This window comes from Mustela nigripes, chromosome 2 (genome assembly GCF_022355385.1).
Source record: "Mustela nigripes isolate SB6536 chromosome 2, MUSNIG.SB6536, whole genome shotgun sequence".
Taxonomy (NCBI): Eukaryota; Metazoa; Chordata; class Mammalia; order Carnivora; family Mustelidae; genus Mustela; species Mustela nigripes.
The window spans coordinates 14,830,106-14,850,378 of record NC_081558.1 but is presented as its reverse complement, the minus strand read 5'-3'; the positions used below and the strand labels follow the sequence as shown (position 1 = coordinate 14,850,378).

Here is a 20,273-nt window from a genome sequence, read left to right as displayed (position 1 = left end):
GGCCCACTTCTGTGTGTGACCTGGATGGCAGAAAGACTGAGGTGGGGCTCCCATCTCCCCTGCGGCCTGGCTCCAGACCTTCTCTCATGTTCCGTTCTATGATCTATGGGGTGGGAAGGGACAGGGTGCAGGGTGGGGGCACGGGCTCAAGATAATATTGTAATATTAACTCTGGTATTTGGTCCCAGTGCAGTAATCTGATTCCCATTTGCCTGTTTTTCTTTGCATTGTTCCTAAAATAAACCCCTCTTGTTGCCCATGGGGTTCTTAGCAGAAATTAGGCTGTTGGGTGTGGTGAGTTGAGCTCAGTACTGACAGCCTGCTTAAAGTTTCACCCCCAGAGGACGAAGAGGCCAAGAACCTTGCAGAAAAGTTGGCCAGGTTCATAGCGGACGGGGGTCCAGAAGTGGAAACCATTGCTCTCCAGAACAACCGCGAGAACCAGGCGTTCAGGTAAGAGGGGAACTAAACAAGATGACCCCACACACACACTGATCACAGCACCACTACCCCCTGCCCCCAGTGGGCTTGACATGTCAGAGTCCCACAGTCAGAAGGTGGCAGGGTCAGGCCCAGGAGCTCTGACCCCCAAGCCCAGCTCTGCCACCTGCATGGGCAACGATGAGCAACTACTTGTCAGAGCCTAAATCATCTCTGAGGCAGGCATGCGGGGACCCTTGGGGTGTTCTGTTTTCAACGTGCCTCATGGAGAAAGTCTCTGGTACTCCCCAGGCAGGCTCCCTTTGTACCAAAGATGGCAGCCTAGGCTAGGAGCAGGCCAGGGTCTTGGGCAGAAACTCCGAGAAGTGTTCACTTTGTGCATTTGTAGGGTCAGACCTTTCCAGTGAGGGAATGGCAGCGAAGTTGGAATGGGGTACCTTAGGCTCTGTGAAATGGGAACCGTCAGCCTGTACACAGGTTCCATGGAGGGCCTGGGACAAGCAGCCTGGCTTCCCAGCTGTCTCCAGCCATGCAGCCACATCCCAGCCCTCAGGCTGGGTGTGTGTTTACCTGTTCATTCGTGCTGTGGGTTCAGCACCTCTTTGCTGGGGGAGGTTCCTGGGGGGCAGGGCATTGGAGTGGGGGCTGGGCAGTCACTGCTGCTCGGTAGGGACCAGCGGGGGCTTAGGAAGTGGATGCTCAAGTCGGTGTGGGGGTCATGCCCCATGAGGATGTTTTTGGACATGAATAACACGAATTCTAATTGGGGAAGCGAGGAGGTGTGATGGCATGTGTAACAAAAAGTCCGGGAGCAGCAGTCTGGGCTAGTTGAGTCAGTGCTCTAGATGCCACTGTGGTCTCAGGACAAAGGAAACAGGAGGGAAGCAGCAGAAATCCAATGTGGCTGGCATGCAGGGCAAGCATCAGTGCACATGGGCCCTGGGCCTCGGAGCCAGTTAGGGCCAGGTCCCAGAGGGCAGGTGTTCACTGACAGCCTCTGGAGAGTGTGCATAGAGAGTGACAGGGTAAACTGTGCTTCCAGGGGCACTGGCCATAGTTGTAAGGGCAGGGATGGGGTCAGACACACCAGGTCAAAGCAGACCAGCAGAAGAGAAACATTGGGGTTGGGGGAACCGTGTGGGTCGAACCTTGGGGACTAGGGGAGGAAGGGCCAAGGGTCAGTGACTCAGTGGATGAGGGCAGGGGGACCGCTGCTGGGGAATTCAGGGATCTGTGTACATGGTACCTGGGCAGCCAGGAGCCCTTGTGGGGGCAATGGGATATTTGGGTCCGGAGTTCAAGAGAGGGGTCTGCCTGGCCTAGAGATCCACCGGAGATCTCTTCACACGTTGTGATGCTGGCCAGCACTCTGCACCACCCAAACCAGCGTTGACTTAATATTTTAAGTCACTGCATTTTTTTAATAATTCTATTTACCTAAGTAAGGTATTTACCTAACTAAGGACACTTAATTTACTGTCACTTGTCATAAGTAGGACTGACTATGAAAAAATCTATGGCAGGTAAGGCGGGCAAGGTTATGGATTTCTGTCAAGGCTGTAAGCCCAGCCTGCTCTCCTTGGTCAGAGAGGTCCAGGCCCCAGCAGCACCCTCCCAGGGGGTCAGAACTCAAGAGACACTCTCGGCACAGGCAGCTCTAGGTCCTCTGTGGGTATTCACTGGTGGTCGCCCAGCTCATTGGGTGTTACTCTGATGAGGCCAGAGGGAAGAAGGGGTGCCAGGGCAAGGGCAGAGCCTGGGGTCCCTGATGGGGAAGTGGCCAAAGGTGAGCAGTGTGATCTGTTTAATCTCTGCATGGAGACAGGTGTGAGGCAGCTTCCTTCACCTCCGAATGTAACAGGAACAGCTCCTGTGTTTGCCTCTCTTGGCCCTTCCATGCCCTCCTGATTTCTCACACGGGCCAGGCACACCCCAGTGGCTCTGTATTTTGGGAAACAATCTGTAACAATGGCTGATTCTATAAAGAAACTGGAAACACCCATTCCTTCTACCAGCCATCCCACTTGTGCGATTCCATCCCCAGAAATAATGTTAAATACAGCATCATCTGTAGTCTTGAAAAATGAGGCACAAGTTGAATGTCGAGCCTCAGTGGGGCTAAATTCTTTTTTTTTTTTTTTTTTTTTAAAGATTTTATTTATTTATTTGACAGATTACAAGTAGGCAGAGAGGCAGGCAGGGTGGGGGGGAAGCAGGCTCCCCCCAACCCCCCCACCAAGCAGACAGCTCAATATGGGGCTCAATCCCAGGACCCTGGGACCAGGACCTGACCCGAAGACAGAGGCTTTAACCCTCTGAGCCACCCAGGCACCCCTCTGTGGACTAAATTCTTAATGACTGCATCCCTCAGTGGGCTCATGGCCATCAGAAGGCATGTTAGATGAAGGCTGTAGCAGCAAGCACAGCATCGCCCATGAGACACGTGCCACTCTTAACCTGTCACCTGGGTGAGCCATGTTGTTCTTTTCAAGCCCCATTCCTGGCCTCTTACAGGGGAGGAAACTGAGGCGGAGACTGGTGGGAGGAGGTGCCTTCACCACCACACTCCATGCCATTTTAACAGGAAACCCTTATGCTGTCAAGTTGAAAAATCTTTTAAATCTGAATACAGAAACCAGATCTGTATCCCACCTTAGCCTTAAATCCATATCCGACCCTTTCTGGTTGCCAGGTTCTTTTTTCATATCCAGCCAACTGTTCCCTTCCCTCCTTGAAAATTTTTTCACTTTTGTCTCTTAACTTTTTTTAAGATGTCATTTCTTTTTTTTTTTTTTTTTTTTTTAGAGCAGTTTTAAGTTCACAGCAAAATTGAAGGCAAGGTACAGAGATTTCTCATGTGTCCCTGCCTGTACATGTGCACAGCCTGCCCTGTTATCAGTATTCCCCACCAGAATAGTAATCGATGCACCTACACTGATAACATCATGATCCCCCGAAGTCCGCAGTTTACGTTAGAGTTCACTCTTGGTCTTGTACCTTCTGTGAATTTGAACCAGTGTATGATGACACGTATCCATCATCATGGCATCATATAAAGTATTCTTACTGCCCCAAAGTCACCTGTGTTCCACATAATTCATCCCTTCTTCCTTCTCAACTCCTGGCAACTGATCTTTTTACCGATTCCATGTTTGCCTTTCCCAAAATGTTGTGTAATTGGCATCATATAGTATGTAGTCTTTTCAGATTGGCTTTTTTTGCTTAGTAATACTCATTTAAGACTGATTGTTCCATGTCTTTATATGGCTTGACAGTTCATTTCTTTTTAGCACTGAGTAATATTCCACTGTCTGGATGTCCCATAGTCTTGTTTTTCCATCTAGCTACAGCAGAGCATCTTGGTTGCTTCCAGATTTTGGCGATTGTGAAGGAAACTGCTATAAACATCTGTGTGCAGGTTTTTGTGTGGACATAAGTTTTCAACTCTTGGGTAAAATACCAAGAAACGTGATTGCTGGATCGTGTGGTATGTTTAGTTTTGCAAGAAACTGCCACACTGTCTTCCAAAGTGGCTGTATCATTTGCATTTCCCTCCGTAGTGAGTGAGGGTTCCTGTTGCTCCACATGCTTGCCAACGTTTGATGTTCTCAGTGTTCTGGATTTTGGCCATTCTAATACATGTGTAGTGGTATCTCAGTGTTGTTTTAATTTGCATTTTCTTGATGAATATGATGTGGAAGATCTTTTCGTATGCTTATTTGCCATCTGTGTATCTTCTTTGGTGAAGTGTATGTTAAAATCATCAGTTCATGTTTTAATTGGGTTATTTGTTATTGTTGAGTTTTAAGAGTTCTTTGTATATTTTGGATCATAATCCTTTATCAGATGTGACTTTTGCAAATATTATTTCCCAGTCAGTGGTGTGTCTTCTCTTGATGATATCTTTTGAAGAGCAGAAGTTTTCAATTTTAGGGATGCCTGGGTGGCTCAGTCAGTTGAGTGTCTGCCTTCAGTTCAGTCATGATCCTGGGGTCCTGGGATCAAGCCCCATGTTGGGCTTTCTGCTCAGTGGGGAGGCTACTTCTTCCTCTCCTTCTGTCTGCCACTCCAACTGCTCGTGCTCTTTCTCTCTGTAAAATAAATAAAATCTTTAAAAACATTTTTTAATTTTTTTTAAAAAGATTTTATTTATTTGACAGAGATCACAGGTAGGCAGAGAGGCGGGCAGAGAGAGAGGAGGAAGCAGGCTCCCTGCTAAGCAGAGAGCCTGATGCAGGGCTCGATCCCAGAACCCTGGGATCATGACCTGAGCTGAAGGCAGAGGCTTTAACCCACTGAGCCACCCAGGTGCCCCCCCAATTTTTTTTTTTTTTATTAAGTCCAGCTTATCAGTTTCATGATTGTACCTTGAGTGTATCAGAAAAGTCATCACCATCCATGAGGTCATCTAAGTTTTCTCCTCTGTTACCTTCTAGAAGCCCTATAGCCTTGCATTTTACATTTAAGTCTATGGTCCATTTTAGTTAATTTTTGTGAAGGGTGTGAGGTCTGTGTCTAGATTCTTTTTTTATGTTTTTGCATGCAGATGTCCAGATCCATTCTTTTTTGGAAAAGAATGTCTTTGCTCCATTGGACTGCCTTTGCCTCTTTGTCAAAGATCAGTTGGCCATGTTTATATGGGTTTATTTCTGGGCTCTTTGTCTGTTCTGTTGATCTGTTTGTCTATTCTCTCACTAATACCTCACTGCCTTGATACTATACAGACAGTAAACCTTGAAATCTGGTCATGTCAGTCTTCCAACTTTGTTCTTGTTCAATATTGTGTTGACTGTTTTGGGTCTTTTATGCCTATATACCCTTTAGAATCAGTGTCCACAAAATAACTTGTTGGGATTTTGACTCAGATGGCATTGAATCTATAAATCAAGTGGGAAAGAAGCAACATCTTGATAATACTGAGTTTTCCTATTTACTGTTAAAGAATATCTCTCAAGTTTTTTAGTTTTGAACGCATTTCCTCAGAGTTGTGTAGTTTTCTTTATATAGAATCTGTTTATATTTTGTAGACTTATACCTAAGAACTACATTTTGTTGTGTAAATGGTATTGTGTTTTTAATTTCAAATCCACTTGTTCATTGCTGGGGTATAGGAAAGCAGGGGACTTTTGTATACTAAACTTGTATCCTGCAGCCTTGTTACAATCACCTGTTAGTTCCAGGAGTTTTTTCATTAGCTTTTTTCTACATAGATGCTCATGTTATTTGTGAACAGACAGTTTTGTTTCTCCTTTCTTAATGTACTTGTTCTTACCTTCTTTTATTACATTAGCTAAGACTTTTAGGACAGTGTTGAAACTCAATTGGTGGGATAGGATATTCTGGCCTTGTTTCCATTCTTAGTGGGAAACCTTCTGGTTTTCTCCCTATTAAGTATGATGTTAGCTGTAGGATTTTTGGTAGATACTCGTTTTGGGAAAGTTCTCTCATGTGTCTAGTTTGCTGTTTTTATCATGAATGGGTGTTGGATTTCATCAAAGAGTTTTTCTGCAGCTATTGATAGGATTATGTGATTGAACTTTTTCAGCCTGTTGATAGTGATGGGTTGCTTTTTTTTTTTTTTTTTTTTTACGTTAAACCAGCTTTGCATGCCTGCAATAAAACCACTGTGTGTAATTCTTTAAAAATTAAAAAATATTTAGTTGAAGTATGGTTGACACATAATAACGTAGTTTTAGGTATACAACATCGTGATAAGACAGCTAATATCACGAAATGCTCACGATGAGAAGTGTAGTTACCACGTGTCACCATACAAAGTTATTACAATATTATTGACTGTATTTTCTATGCTGTATTTTTCATCCCCCTGACTTATTTATGACTGGAAGTTTGTACTTCTTAATCTTCACATATGTTGTCTGCTCCCCCCGTCCTCCTATAATTCTTGTTATACATTTGTGGATTTGGTTTGCTAATACTTGGTTGAGAATTTTTACATCTATGTTCATGAGAGATCCTGGTCTGTAGTTTTCTTGTGATATCTTTGGTTTTGGTATTAGGGTAATTGATGAGTTAGGAAGTATTCTCTCTTCTATCCTCTGAAAGGGATTATAGAGAATTGATATAATTTCTTCCTTAAATATTTGGTAGAATTCACCAGTGAGCTCCTAGGCCTAGTGCTTTCAGTTTTTGAAAGGTTATTACTTACTCATTTTCTTTCTTTCTTTCTTTCTTTTTTTTTTTTTTTTAAGATTTTATTTTTAAGTAATCTCTACACCCAACATGGGGCTCGAACCCACCACCCCAAGATCATGAGTCACATGCTCTGCTGACTGAGCCAACCAGGCATCACATTTCTTTAATAGAAGTACATCTGTTCACATTGTCTACCTCTAGGGCGAAGAAGTACAAAGGAAGACAGAAGGGATGCCACCATCTCTCTGCCCTTCTGTCCCACCTTAGGTACTGATGTTAGCTGGGCTGGGGTCCTTCTGCCCCTTCCTAGCTCTCATGTCTATGGTGCTTCTTTCTGCTGTCTTTCTTGTATGAAAAGAATTTATAGGGGCACCTGGGTGGCTCAGTGGGTTAAGCCGCTGCCTTCGGCTCAGGTCATGATCTCAGGGTCCTGGGATCGAGTCCCGCATCGGGCTCTCTGCTCAGCAGGGAGCCTGCTTCCCTCTCTCTCTCTGCCTGCCTCTCTGCCTACTTGTGATCTCTCTCTCTGTCAAATAAATAAATAAATAAATCTTAAAAAAAAAAAAAAAAAAAAAAAAAGAAAAGAATTTATAGCATCCTTGAGCCTGCACGTTGCTTTCACAGCACAGCATTATGCTGTGACCACAGACTTCAAGTCCATGAGTGCAGGTCTGGCCCCTCCATGTGGAATCCTGTGTAGCCCGTGCTGTGACTGAGCTGTGACTCTTCGCTCTGGTGTGGACCACAGAGGTGGAACCGTCAGCTCAAGATGTGCATAATCTGAGATGAGACATGCTGGGCAGGTGCAGAGGGAGCCATAGTTTCTGCCAGCTCTGAACCCAGCCTCACCTGCTTCACACTTGGGACTGGAATTGATAGGGAGAGACCAAGGGGACCTCAATTTCCAGTGAGGTGTGGGGCTTTTGCCCTTCAGTTGGAGTCCAGTCCCTGTCCATTCTGATGTTCAGTGTTTCTGTCTTGGCTCATTTGCTATTGATGCCTCTCAGGGTACATCGGAGAGAAGCACAGATGTGTCCGGCCTTCAGGTTTGGGACAAACCCTGCCCTTTTGAGCACCAGGTATCTCTCCCAACTCAGGATTTCTTGGTTTGAAGGCACCAGAGTGCTCATCTAGAACAGCAGGGGAAGAAGCCCCACAGAGCCTGGGAAAGGTCTGACAGAGCCCACCCCTTGTCCTTCGAAGCAGGGGGTCAATTACATTGTGATGGGTGCCTGATAGTGCTGGTACCAGGACTTGGGAGTGACAGGTGGCTCGCAGGAATGGCATGGTATCAAGCTGCAAGCCTGCCGTGCTATTCCTCTAGCTTGAACCACCCAAGACAGCAGCCACTGAAGCTTGGCAGTGCAGGAGGTCATGGTGGAGACCTCGACCCTCCTATGACCCTGGCTTACCTGGGCACGTGTGCACAAGGCCCAAGCTGCTCCTGCCCAGAGTCAGGCAGGGGGCTTGGGCCCAGCTGACAGTGTGCCCCCTCTCCAACTCTCCTTTGCAGCTTTCTATATGAACCCAACAGTCAAGGGTACAAATACTACCGCCAGAAGCTGGAAGAGTTCCGGAAAGCTAAGGCTGGCCCCACAGGCACTGTCGTGGCACCTGACCTCAGCCTGAAACGCAAATCCCCTCCTGAGAACCCCTCGGTGTCCTTGCCCCCAGCTGCTGCCTGCCCTGCCTCATCTGCCCCCTCGCCTGCAGTCACCCCAGCTCCAGCCGCCCCCGGGAAGCCAGCCACCACAGCCACTGTGAAAAAGAAGCGAAAGAGCCGGTGGGGGCCCGAAGAGGACAAGGTGGAACTCCCACCCGCCGAGCTGGTACAGAGGGATGTAGACGCCTCTCCCTCACCTCTGTCAGGTGGGCTGACCCCCTTCCCCCACCTCTGTCAGGACAGCCTGGCTCCTTCACTGAGGGAAGGTTTCCACACTTCATCTGTGTCGTAGTATGTGTCAGAGTTTCATTCCTTCTTAACGGCTAAATAATACTCCCATTTTCACGGATGGGACTACACTTTGTTTATCCGTTCACCGGTTGATGGACACGTGGGTTGTTTCCACCTTTTGGCAGCTGCGAATACTGCTGTTGTGAACGTTGGTCTCCAAGTACTGTGTGCGTCCCTGATTTTGATTCTCTTGTCCCTACCTAGGAGTGCAATCACTGGGTCATACCATCATTTGGTTTCACTTTTTGCGGAACCGCCAAACCATTTTCTACAGCAGCTGCACCATTTGCTAGTCCCACCAGCGGCGCCCAAAGGTTCCCATTTCTCCACATCCTTCCCTTTTGATAATGCCATCCTCGCAGGTGTGAAGTGGTGTCCCTCTGTAGTTTGGAATTGCATTTCCCTAATGTCTCATGGTGTTGAGCATATTTTCATGTGCTAATTGGTCATTTGTGTAGCTTATTTGGAAAAATGCCTATTTAAGTCCTTTGCCCACTTTTAAACTGCGTTGTCTTTGTTGTTGAGTTGTAAGAGTTTTTTATATATTCTGGACGTTGACCTCCCTATTCAGATACATGGTTTGCAAATACAGCCTCTCATTCTGTGGATTGTCTTTTTAGTCTCTTGATGGTTAGTGTCCTTTGATGCACAAACGTTTTGAAATTTTGACTAAGTTCAATTTATTTTTTCTTTCATTGTCTGTGCTTTTGGTTTCATTTGTGAAACCATAGCTAAGTTCAAGGTCGTGAGGATTTGCCCCTATGTTCTGAGTTTTTTTAGTTTTAGGTCTTTGATCTATCTTGAAGCAGTTTTTATATGTGATATAAGCTAAGGATCCAACTTTATTCTCTTGCATGTGGAGATCCGGTTTTCCCAGCACCATTTGTTGAAGAGACTTTTCTTTCCCCATTGGATGGTCTTGATGCCCTTGTCAAATCTCAGTTGTCCTTAGATGTAAGGGTTTATTTCTGGGCTCTCTTTTCTGTCCTGCTGGTTTGTATGTCTGTCCTTAGGTCAGTATCAACTGTTTTGATTACTGTAGCTTTGTAGTAAGTTGGTCTTCCAACTTTGTCCTTCTTCCTCAAGCTTTAGCTGTTGAGGATCTTGAATTTTCAGATGGGCTTCTCCATTTCTGCAAAAACACTGTTGGGATTTTGATAGGGATTGCCTTGAGTCTGTAGATTGCTTTGGATAGTATGGACACAATAATGTTAACAATATTTACGTCTCCTTACAACAACAGCAACAACAACCAGTCTTCCAGACTGTGAACACAGATGTCTTTGTGTTTATCTAGATCTTCTTTAATTTCTTTCAACATGGTTTGTGGTTTTCATTGTACATGTCTCATACTTCCCTGGTTAAATTTGTTTCGAAGTGATTTTTTTTTTTTTTTTGGATGCTATTGTAAACAGAATTGCTTTTTAAATTTTCATTTAGGATTGTTTGTTGCTAATGTATAGAAATACAACTGATTTTTGCATGTTCGTGTTGGATCCTCCAACTTCACTAAATTCACTTACTAGCTCTGACAATCTTTTGATGGATTCTTTAGGTTTTTCCGTATGTATAATTATGGTAATGTCATGTGCAACAAGAGATACTTCTTGCTTTCCAAGTGGGATGCCTCTTATTTCTTTTTCTTGCCTGATTGCTCTGGTTAGCACTTCTAGTACTAAGTTGAATGGAGGTGGGGGAAAATGGGCATCCTTGTCTTATTTTGATCTTAAGGGGCATGTTTTTTCAGTTTTTCATTATTGAATATGATGTTAGCTATGTGTTTATCATGTTGATATGTTCTTTCCGTTCCTAGTTCATTGAATGTTTTTACCATGAAGTGGTACTGGATTTTGTCCCATGCTTTCTCTGTATCAGTTGAAATGATTGCATGGGTTTTTTTCTTCAGTCTGCTAATGTGGTATATTACATTGGTTAATTTTCTCATATTGAGCCATGTGACATTGTGGTTTACTAGAAATACATATTTGGCCATTCAGATGACCAAAATAATATTTCTCATATGTATTTGATCTTTGTTCACAGTTCCTGGCTCACAGTTACTCCCAAAACCCTTGGAATTTCCTGAGTGATAAGAGCAGTGGGAGCATCTTTTGTTGTATTATTGGTCTCCATCCTCAGTTCATGAAAATGCTTCAGAGCCATAAAGGTGAAATGGGGGTCTTGTTGTTTATAATAAGCCCCTTTCCACCGCAACTGGGTTTACATTACTGAGGTGACTTTTGGAAAGCACCTAAGGATAGGGGCTGGTTGCCCAGGGAACTGACCATGAACGGAGGGCTAGCACTTTCCATCCCACCCTCTAGTTTCCAGGGAGGGGAGAGGGGCTGGAGATTGAATCAGTTAACAGCAGCTAGCGATTTCATCAACCATGCCTGTGCACCGAAGCCTCCACAAAACTCAAAGACACAGGGTTCAGAGAGCTTCCAGGTTGCACACGTGGAGGTTTAGAGAGAATGGCACACTCAGAGCATAGAAGCTCTGGCTGCTTTCCCCATACCTTGCCCAGGGCATCTTTTCCATCTGGCCTTACTAAGTTATTTCCATGCATGATATGTAAGTAAGGCAGTAATCCAGTAAGTAAAGTGTTTTTCTGAGTTCTGTGAGTCAGTATAGCAAGCTAATTGAACCCAGGAGGGGATTGCTAGAACGTCTGATCTGCAGCTAGCCAGTAGCTTATGTGATGACCTGGGCCTGTAGCTGGTGGCTAAAGGTGGCCGGGGTGGAGGGAGCAGTCTGAAAAGACTGACCCCTTAACCCATGGAATCCAGTGCTACCTCCTGGTGAATAGTGCTAGAACTGAGTTGACCTATTGGACACCCAGCAGGTATCTGAGAATTGCTTGTTGTGTGGGTGACCCTCCCACATACACATTGGCACCAGAATTCTGTTTAAACCACCCTTGCATTTCTGGGATAAACCCCACTTGCTCATAGAGAATAATCCTTTTAACATGCTGCTGTATTCAGTGTGCTGGTATTTTGTTGCGGATGTCTGCATCTATATGCATAAGGAATGTTGTTCTGTAGTTTTCTTGTGTCCTTGTCTGCTTTTAGTATCAGAGTAATACTAGTGTTACGGAATGAGGAAATATTCCCTCCACTTTTTTGGAAGAGTTTGAGAATTATTAACATTAATTGTTCTTTTAAATGGTTCTAGAGGGTGCCTGGGTGGCTCAGTTGGTTGGGTGACTGCCTTCGGGTCAGGTCAGGATCCCAGAGTCCCAGGATCGAGTCCTGCCTCGGGCTCCCTGCTCGGTGGGGTGTCTGCTTCTCCCTCTGACCCTCCACTTCTCATGCTTGCTCATTCTCTCTCTCTCTCAAATAAATAAAATCTTTAAAAAAAAAAAAAAAGGTTGGTAGAAATAATAAATAAATATGTAAATGGTTCGTAGAATTCGGGGCACCTAGGTGGCTCAGTCAGTTAAGTGTCTGCCTTCGGCTCAGGTCAGGATCTCAGGGTCCTGGAATAGAGACCTGCATAGGGCTCTCTGCTTGGCAGGGAGTCTGCTTCTTCCTCTCATTCTCCCTCTGTGTTTTCTCTCTCTAATAAAATATTAGTAATAAATGGTTGGAATTCACCAGTAATGCCATCTGGTTCTGGGCTTTTGTTCATTGGAAGGCTTTTTTTTTTTAATTTTTTTTATTTTTATTTTTTTTTTAAGATTTTATTTTTTTTTTTTTTTTTTTTGACAGACAGAGATCACAGGTAGACATAGAGGCAGGCAGAGAGAGAGAGGAGGAAGCAGGCTCCCTGCTGAGCAGAGAGCCCGATGCGGGGCTCGATCCCAGAACCCTGGGACCATGACCTGAGCCGAAGGCAGAGGCTTTAACCCACTGAGCCACCCAGGCGTCCCCATTGGAAGGCTTTTGATTGCTGATTCAGTCTCCTTACTTGATAAAAGTCTGTTTAGATTTTCTCTTTCTTTCTTTCTTTTTTTTTTTTTTTAAGATTTTATTTATTTATTTGACACAGAGAGAGAGATCACAAGTAGGCAGAGAGGCAGGCAGAGAGAGGGGGAAGCAGGCTTCCCGCTGAGCAGAAAGCCCGACACCGGGCTCAATCCCAAGACCCTGAGATCACGACCCGAGCTGAAGGCAGAGCCTTAACCTACTGAACCATCCAGGTGCCCCAGGTTTTCTCTTCTTGAGTTAGTTTTGGTGGTTTATACGTTTCTAGGAATTGGTTCACTTCATCCATGTTATCCAAGTAGTTGGCTTAACAGGTGTTCATTGTAATCTTTTATAGTTCCTTTTTATTTCTGTAATGTCATTCGTAATATCCCCTCTTTTATTTCTAATTTTAGTGAGTCTTTTCTCATGTTTTTCCTTAGGCAGTCTGTCTAAAGGTATGTCACTTTGGTTGATCTTTTCAAAAAACCAGCTTTTGGTTTTGTGGATTTTCTGTATTTCTCTTCCCTACTTCTTATATCTTCATTCTGATCTTTATTTCCTTCCCTCTGCTAGCTCTGAAATTAGTTTGCTTTTCTTTTTCTAGTCCTTTAAAGTATGCAGTTAAGTTATTGATTAGAGATCATTCTTTTTATTTTTTTTTTTTTTAAGATTTTATTTATTTGACAGAGAGATCACAAGTAGGCAGAGAGGCAGGCAGAGAGAGAGAGGAGGAAGCAGGCTCCCTGCTGAGCAGAGAGCCCGATGCGGGACTCGATCCCAGAACCCTGAGATCACTACCTGAGCCAAAGGCAGCGGCTTAACCCACTGAGCCACCCAGGCGCCCTAGAGATCATTCTTTTTAATTATGTGCAGTTATAGCTCTATGTTTCTCTTGTAGCACTGCTTTTGTTCTATCCCACCTGTTTTGCTCTCATGCTTTTGTGTTCATCTCTTAAATATTTTCTTATCTCTCTTGGTGATTTCTTCTTAGGCCCATTGATTGTTTAAGAGTATGTTGTTTAATTTCCAGCTATTTGTGAGTTTTCCAATTTTCCCTCTGTTACTGATCTCTAGTTTTATTCCATCGTGATCAGAAAAGGTACTTGTTATGATTTCGGTCTTTTAAAATGTATTAAAACCCGTTTTTGGAGCCTAACAGGTAATCTGTTGTGGGGAATGTTCCATGTGCACTGTATTCTGCCATTGTTGGTTTGCATGTTCTGTGTACATCGGTTAGGACTCCCTGGTTGTAGTGTTTAATTCTATATCCTTATTGATTTTCTATCTAGATACCCTGTCCCTTTAAAAAATGGGTCATTGAAGCCTCTAGTGGTTATTGTAGAACTGTGTATTTCTCTCCTCAGTTTTGTCAATTTTGCTATATACTCGTTACATCATTTTTCTGTTTCAAATTTTTTACCAACATAGAACCTCTTTCTTGGTCTCTTGTAACCTTTTTGGCTAGAAGTCTGTTTTGTCTGATGCTGGTAAGGCCATCCCAGCTGGCTGTTGGTTACTGTTTGCACGTAGTATATTTTTTCTATCCTTTCACTTTGAACTTATTTGTGACTTTGTATCTAAAGCGAGTCTCCTGTAGACAGCATACAGATGGATCCTGTTACCTCCCTTAAGCTTTAAAGTACTTGGATCCATTCTTGTCATAGAAAGCTTGGGAAGTACATGATGCTAAGCCCCGTGATTGCCACAGTCAGTTTTGCACAATCCACTCCAACGTCCGCCTCCTTGACAGTTTCAGAGGTGGCCAGAGCATGTGGTCTCATTTCTCCTTTTCTACGACAAACCCACCAGGGTGGGGAGTCTGTTGCTGTCCCATTCTGCAGGTGAGAATGAGTGAGAGAGCCTTTCTCATGGCCTCTGGCACACTGCCCTCCACACAGCCTGCCCCGAAGGTGGAACCCTCTCCACAGCCCTCGCCCCCGGACGCACAAGTATGCCGAGGAGGCCTTTGCGCCCTGGTGCTGACACCTACGTTTCTTGTGCAAGGATGGGCCAAGAGGGAAGGCAGCTCACCCAAGTTACGTGGCTGGCCTTTTGGCCTTGACCGTCCAGCTTTGAGGATGGTCTTTTAGTCCAAGGAGAAAAGCTAGTGAAGATTCTACTACTCCCTAGGGTTCTAGATAGCATCACTCCCCAGGGTTGAGGGTGTCTCGGGTCAGATTGCCATCAAGCGTCCAACTCTGGGGCCCACAGTAATGGAGGGTGCTCAGCCGTGAGTGCTCTTCTGCCATGTGTGTGCCCTGCGGTTCAGAACTCATATCCCTGAAGCGTGGCCCATCTCCCAGCTGGTGAGGAAGCCTCCCTGTGTGGTCTAGTGTGCAGGCACAGGCTCCAAGGGCTCATGTCCAGGTTTAAGGCTCACTGGTCCGCATCGTCCCAAGGGGAGGTTGAGCAGTCCCCACCTGGTTGCTTGCTGGTAAAGGGGCCCAAGGAGAGGGACGATGGGCATGCTGCAAGCACACAGCAGGCTGCTCAAATCTTGCCTACCTTGCCCTGTTCACAGGACTCTCACACAGACCTTCTAGAAGGTATTAGGGTATAAACATGGGCTCAAGGAGCACTTGTGGGTGGTTCTGGCAGGCAAGGCCTCAACCCTGGTGTTCTGGGAGGACCTGGCTCTTTGCATGTACCAGAAGGGCCTCTGTACCCCGTCTGCCCAGCTTCTCCCCCAGGAAGCTGTCGCCTGAGGGGTGGTGGTTTCCGCCACCCAGATGGGGCCGTCGCAGCATCTTCGTGTGCATTAGTGTTGCTGGCTCCAGTCAAACTCCGAAGCTGATGCCAAACTAAATGTCAGTTGCTTTGAGGATGGTCGGCTGCCTCCCCGGAAGGAGCTAACAGCCACACAGCCGAGACTTATGCCAGACTCTGAACCCTTGTGTGTCTACGCTGGGTGTCTGTTCCCTGCAGGCCTATTTCCAAGAGTCAGTGTGTGTCACACACACACACGCACAGGCACAGTCTATCTTGGCTCTCATGTCTTTGCCTTTGCAAAGTCCCCGTCCTGTCACCCGTCAGACATGTGACCTTGAGTGAGGCCCTCGACCTGTAAGTTCTGATGTCATCATCTGCAACATGGGGCTATAGCGCCTGCCTGGAGAGGTCATGTGCCTGGACACTGTGCCTCATGCAGGAGCAAGTCTGGACCTGTGCATCCATGGCTGACCAGCCTGTGTCTTGTTTCCAGTTCAGGACCTCAAGGGGCTTGGCTATGAGAAAGGGAAGCCCGTAGGTCTGGTGGGTGTCACAGAGCTGTCAGATGCCCAGAAGAAGCAGCTGAAGGAGCAGCAGGAGGTAAGTCTGTGGGGCAGAACAGGCAGGCTCTGGCAGGGCTCGTGGGGTACTGCCCCCGCGTCGTCTCACAGTTGTCAGTGGTCGTGTGCTGTTCTTTCTGAGCCTCCCTCTGCTGGGTGGAGCCCACAGTCAGGGGAGAGGTCCTTGGGCAGACAGGGCCCTGTCAGCGGCATTCTGCCTCCCAGGGACCCTCCCCAGCCTGCGCTGGACCCAGAGCTGAGGCCGTCTCCCACTGCCTGGGCAGCCCCTGAGGCTGGTGCTGTGCAGCTACTCCCCAGCATGCTTGTGGGCTTTTCCTGACTAGGTAGTCTCCACTTAGTTTTCCTTCCAGTGCCCCCCGGCATCCAGGACAGGACAGACCTGGGTGCCCAAATCAATGGGACAAATGCTCAGTTGGTGTTGGGCTGTGATTGGGCTAAGGGCTGACTTGGCCTCTCTGCTGCTTTCCTGGGGAGCTGCGGGCACCTGTCTGTTGGTCCTTGGGGACACTCAACTCCAGTCACCTCCTCAGGGCCAGCAGCTGCGTTGCCTCTCCCTCAGCCCTTCCATGGTCAGGGGCCTGTGGTGCGTTCGCTTGGTCCACAGCAAGGGTGCCTGCGATGTGCTGGGTTCCGGGCCAGACTTGGTGCAGTAGAGAGGGTGCTTCCCTGCTCCATGCAGGTGTTCAGGGAAGGCGGGGTACGCCCTGATGCGGGACCTTGTGTCTTCCTGAGTACTTGCTCCGAGCCCTGCTCCTGTGCTTGCCCTGGGGAGGGCGGGACGTGGGACGGGTGAGGGCATCTGGCATGTGCAGGGAAGGCAGGGGGGTTAGCCACCTGCACGTGCGGTCCCAGGCCCCACTCACCAGCATGTGTCGCCCACAGATGCAGCAGATGTATGACATGATCATGCAGCACAAGCGTGCGATGCAGGACATGCAGTTGTTGTGGGAGAAGGCCCTGCAGCAGCACCAGCATGGCTATGACAGTGACGAGGAGGTGGACAGCGAGCTGGGCACCTGGGAACATCAGCTGCGGCGCATGGAGATGGACAAGACTCGGGGTACGCCGGGGAGCACATTGCAGGTGGGGTGAAGGCCGGGGTCTCTGGGTGAGGCCGTGCCCTTGGCACCGCAGGCTCAGGAAGCCTGCCCAGGAAGGAAGCTAGAGGCACCACCTGGGGCCTTAAGCCGCCTGTGCAACTTGTACGGTCTGGAGCCAGAGACTCCTGGCTTCTCTCCCTCTGCTCGGTGGAAAAAAGAGGAATTCTCTAAGCTGTCACTGCTGTTTGAACATGGCACTTAGAAGGGCTCCCTGGAGGAGCAGGGTTTGGGTCAGGGCCTCAACCAGCCACCTCATTCCCCTGGGACCTGAGTCCCTGCCCCCCGCCCAAGACTCACATCTGTGCTGTGGGGCCACCCAGCCCGCTCCCTGCCTCTTCCTTTCTCTCACTTTCCCCCGCTTCTCTGGGCAGAGTGGGCCGAGCAGCTGACAAAGATGGGCCGCGGCAAGCACTTTATCGGAGACTTCCTGCCTCCAGATGAGCTGGAGAAGTTCATGGAAACCTTCAAGGCCCTGAAGGTGAGCTGGGAAGGTCCCCGGGACCAGCAGGGGCTGTGGGCGGGCTGGCAGGCAGCCAGGCTAGTGGCCCAGCCCCTCCTGTTAGCCTCATGAGGCAGGAGTCTGAGGCAGCCTCAAGCCCCCCCGCCCCCCCCATTCACAGGGGGAGCTGGGCCCTCTTGCCTCAGGAGGCATCTGTTGATGATAGACACCGTCTGTGGAGAGAATTAGCAGAAAGCAGCTCAGCTGCTGCTTTAGAAATATCTCCCAGGGCTTCTGGGAAAATCTGCTTTCAGTGGAGCCAATTAAGTGCAGTTTACAGGCAAAGCGTCTCTCAGGCAGAAGGCCCTATGGACTGGCTTCTCCAGAAGAGGAATTCACATTCCTCCCATGCTGTCATTGTGCTTCTGAGGAGAGTCTGCCTGATGGGGCACCTCCCTTGTCATCTTTTGGGGGATTTTTGTAAAACTGTTTTGTACCGCATAACCTCGTCAACAACTTACTGACCTCATCTTTTTAGCATTCTGTGTAAAGAATTGCCCTCAGAACCTAGGACTTCTCTTTGCTGATGAACCATTAATCTTTCCCGTGGTGGGTGAGGCCTGTGTGACCTGTCTCCTTGCCCTTGTTGACTTGGCCACCAGGCAGCTTGGTACAAAGTCTGGCCTTGGGACCCTGAGAAGGAGCATTTTGGTCTGTTCTCAAGGAATCTGACCTGGTACAGAGGCTTCATATGAGCAGGAGGTCCCAGCATCCAGTGAGGCCATTGCTGGTGGGACGTGGTGGTGTTCTGGCCAGGGCTGGGACCCGGGACAGTTGCAACCCTGGTGGATGACAGGTACCTCCTTGCTCTGCAGGAAGGCCGAGAACCTGACTACTCAGAGTACAAGGAGTTCAAGCTGACGGTGGAGAACATTGGTTACCAGATGCTGATGAAAATGGGCTGGAAGGAGGGCGACGGGCTGGGCTCAGAGGGCCAGGGCATCAAGAACCCAGTGAACAAGTGAGTGCACCCCCTGCCGCCTCTTGTGCTGCCAGCAGCCTGGCCCTCTGCTCACTTGGCCCTGTCATCCCCCTGCCCCCTGCAGAGGCACCACCACAGTAGATGGAGCAGGCTTTGGCATCGACCGGCCAGCTGAGCTCTCCAAGGAGGATGATGAGTATGAGGCTTTCCGAAAGAGGATGATGCTGGCCTACCGCTTCCGGCCCAACCCCCTGGTGCGTGTGTCCCCAGCCCCCATGTGATTCTGGGTTGCCCAGAATCTCAGCAGGGGGCAGCGGTGCTGGTGACAGAGCTCTCTCTCCTTTCACAGTCCAACTAGGCCAGGTCTCACTAGTGACTCCCCACCTTTCCACCTGCCCTCTGCTCTGGAGGATGTGGGCTTAGCTGTCCCTGGAACGTTCTGGGCAAGAGAAACTGCTGTCTTTAGCATTGACCCCCTCTCCTTTTTATCTTTTTTGCCTCCCACAGAACAACCCCAGACGGCCTTACTACTGAGTATTCTGGAAAAACACACAAATGTATTTTCCAAACGACTGACCATCCCTGGACTGTGGAATGTTCTGGCCTGCATTTCTGCCTGCCCCTCCCATTGTCTCGAATGTCGTGCCGTGTATTAAAGTTCCAGTGCTTGCCTACCATGGAAGCCTGGTTTTGCCATCACCAGAAACCCCTCTGTTTCCTTAGCAACGGGGCTGGGCTGGGCAGATGGGGCTGGGATGCCACTGGGAAAGCTCCGTAGTGCCTGAAAAATATGAGAACCGTCTAGACCTGTGTCTGTGGGCCCCTCTCCCACCAGCCTGGCTTGGAGTTGAGGGGAGGATCCACAGATCCTCTGAGAGGAACTGGTGGCTGACCAGCCAAGCCCTGGCTGCACCTGGACCAGGGGCACCAGGGACCTCCTATCGTGGCACTGTGCTGTAGGGCTTAGGGTGGAAGGGGTCCCCAGACAGGGCCCAACCCTCCTCAGATCTGCGGGTCCGCTGGACCCAGGACACACCTGTACCAATCACCTCACCAGCAGGTGGCGCTGACAGCCACTCCTTGAAGCTAGTCAGCGACAGTTGTAGCCAAGCCACCCCAGCTGCCCTGGATCCTTTCAGTGGATGGACACGGGACTCTCTGGGGCTCATGTCCACTCTGTGGACAGATGCAGCATACCAAGTACTCCCCACATCGCCAGAGCCTGAGCCGAACATCTGTGCCGAGACCACCTGGGGTCAGTTGTAGCTGCTGAGTGAGCAGCTTGTGTGGGGTCCTAGGAATCTGAGAGCCACCATTCAAGTATGGCTTGGAGACCTGGGGGATCCCCACAACCCACCCATCTGTCTACACATGTGCCTTGTGGGTCTTGGTCAACCCCTGTGGGCTCATGGGCTTGAGGACTCCAGCTGGAGTTGGGCTTCTGGGCCAGTCTGCGTTCTCACAGTCATTTAGTAAGCAGCACCAACTGCATGAACCGGATGGATAGGCTCTGTGCCCTGGGGCAGCCAGTCTGTCGTATTGTGTCCGTGGTGGTGAACCTGAGACTAATAAATGTGAAGAGGAATTGGGTTGCTGTCTTGGTGGCAGCCTGGGGAGTTTGGGGAACAGGGGCATCCAGGGACTGTGAGTCTCAGCAGCAGAGCCCAGGCTGGGACGACATATGCCACTCTATGTTCCCTCTGTAGATGCTGTGCCCAGCAAGGCAAGGGTTGACGTTCCCATGTGTGCCAGCTGTCCTGTGGTCCCAGGGCTTGAGCACAAGAGTAGCTCTGGGCAGCCAGAGGTTCCAGTGATGGGGACCCTAGGCCTTGGTCCCAGGCACCTTGCCACCTAGGTGAATGTCACCCTTCAGTTGAATTAGGGACCTGGAGGCTCTCCAGACTCAGCCCATGGACTTTACCCCCAGGCAAATGGAAAGTTGGAAAATGGCCCCCAAATTTGATGTGCATGTACAGGCACATCCCAGACATAGATACAAG

The 20,273-nt window shown here is 48.4% G+C and overlaps 1 protein-coding gene across 1 annotated transcript in view; it reads left to right on the top strand.

Annotated features, from left to right (window-relative positions):
- SUGP1 (SURP and G-patch domain containing 1) overlaps positions 1 to 18,979 on the top strand; it is a 32,211-nt gene extending 13,232 nt beyond the window's left edge. Inside the window, exons 7-14 of the mRNA XM_059389510.1 lie at positions 330 to 453; positions 8,111 to 8,466; positions 15,665 to 15,771; positions 16,635 to 16,812; positions 17,224 to 17,330; positions 18,167 to 18,312; positions 18,398 to 18,527; positions 18,781 to 18,979. Coding sequence (XP_059245493.1) covers positions 330 to 453; positions 8,111 to 8,466; positions 15,665 to 15,771; positions 16,635 to 16,812; positions 17,224 to 17,330; positions 18,167 to 18,312; positions 18,398 to 18,527; positions 18,781 to 18,807 — 1,175 coding nt within the window. The 3' untranslated portion in view covers positions 18,808 to 18,979. The remainder of the gene's footprint in view (positions 1 to 329; positions 454 to 8,110; positions 8,467 to 15,664; positions 15,772 to 16,634; positions 16,813 to 17,223; positions 17,331 to 18,166; positions 18,313 to 18,397; positions 18,528 to 18,780) is intronic.
- Positions 18,980 to 20,273: the final 1,294 nt, after the last annotated feature.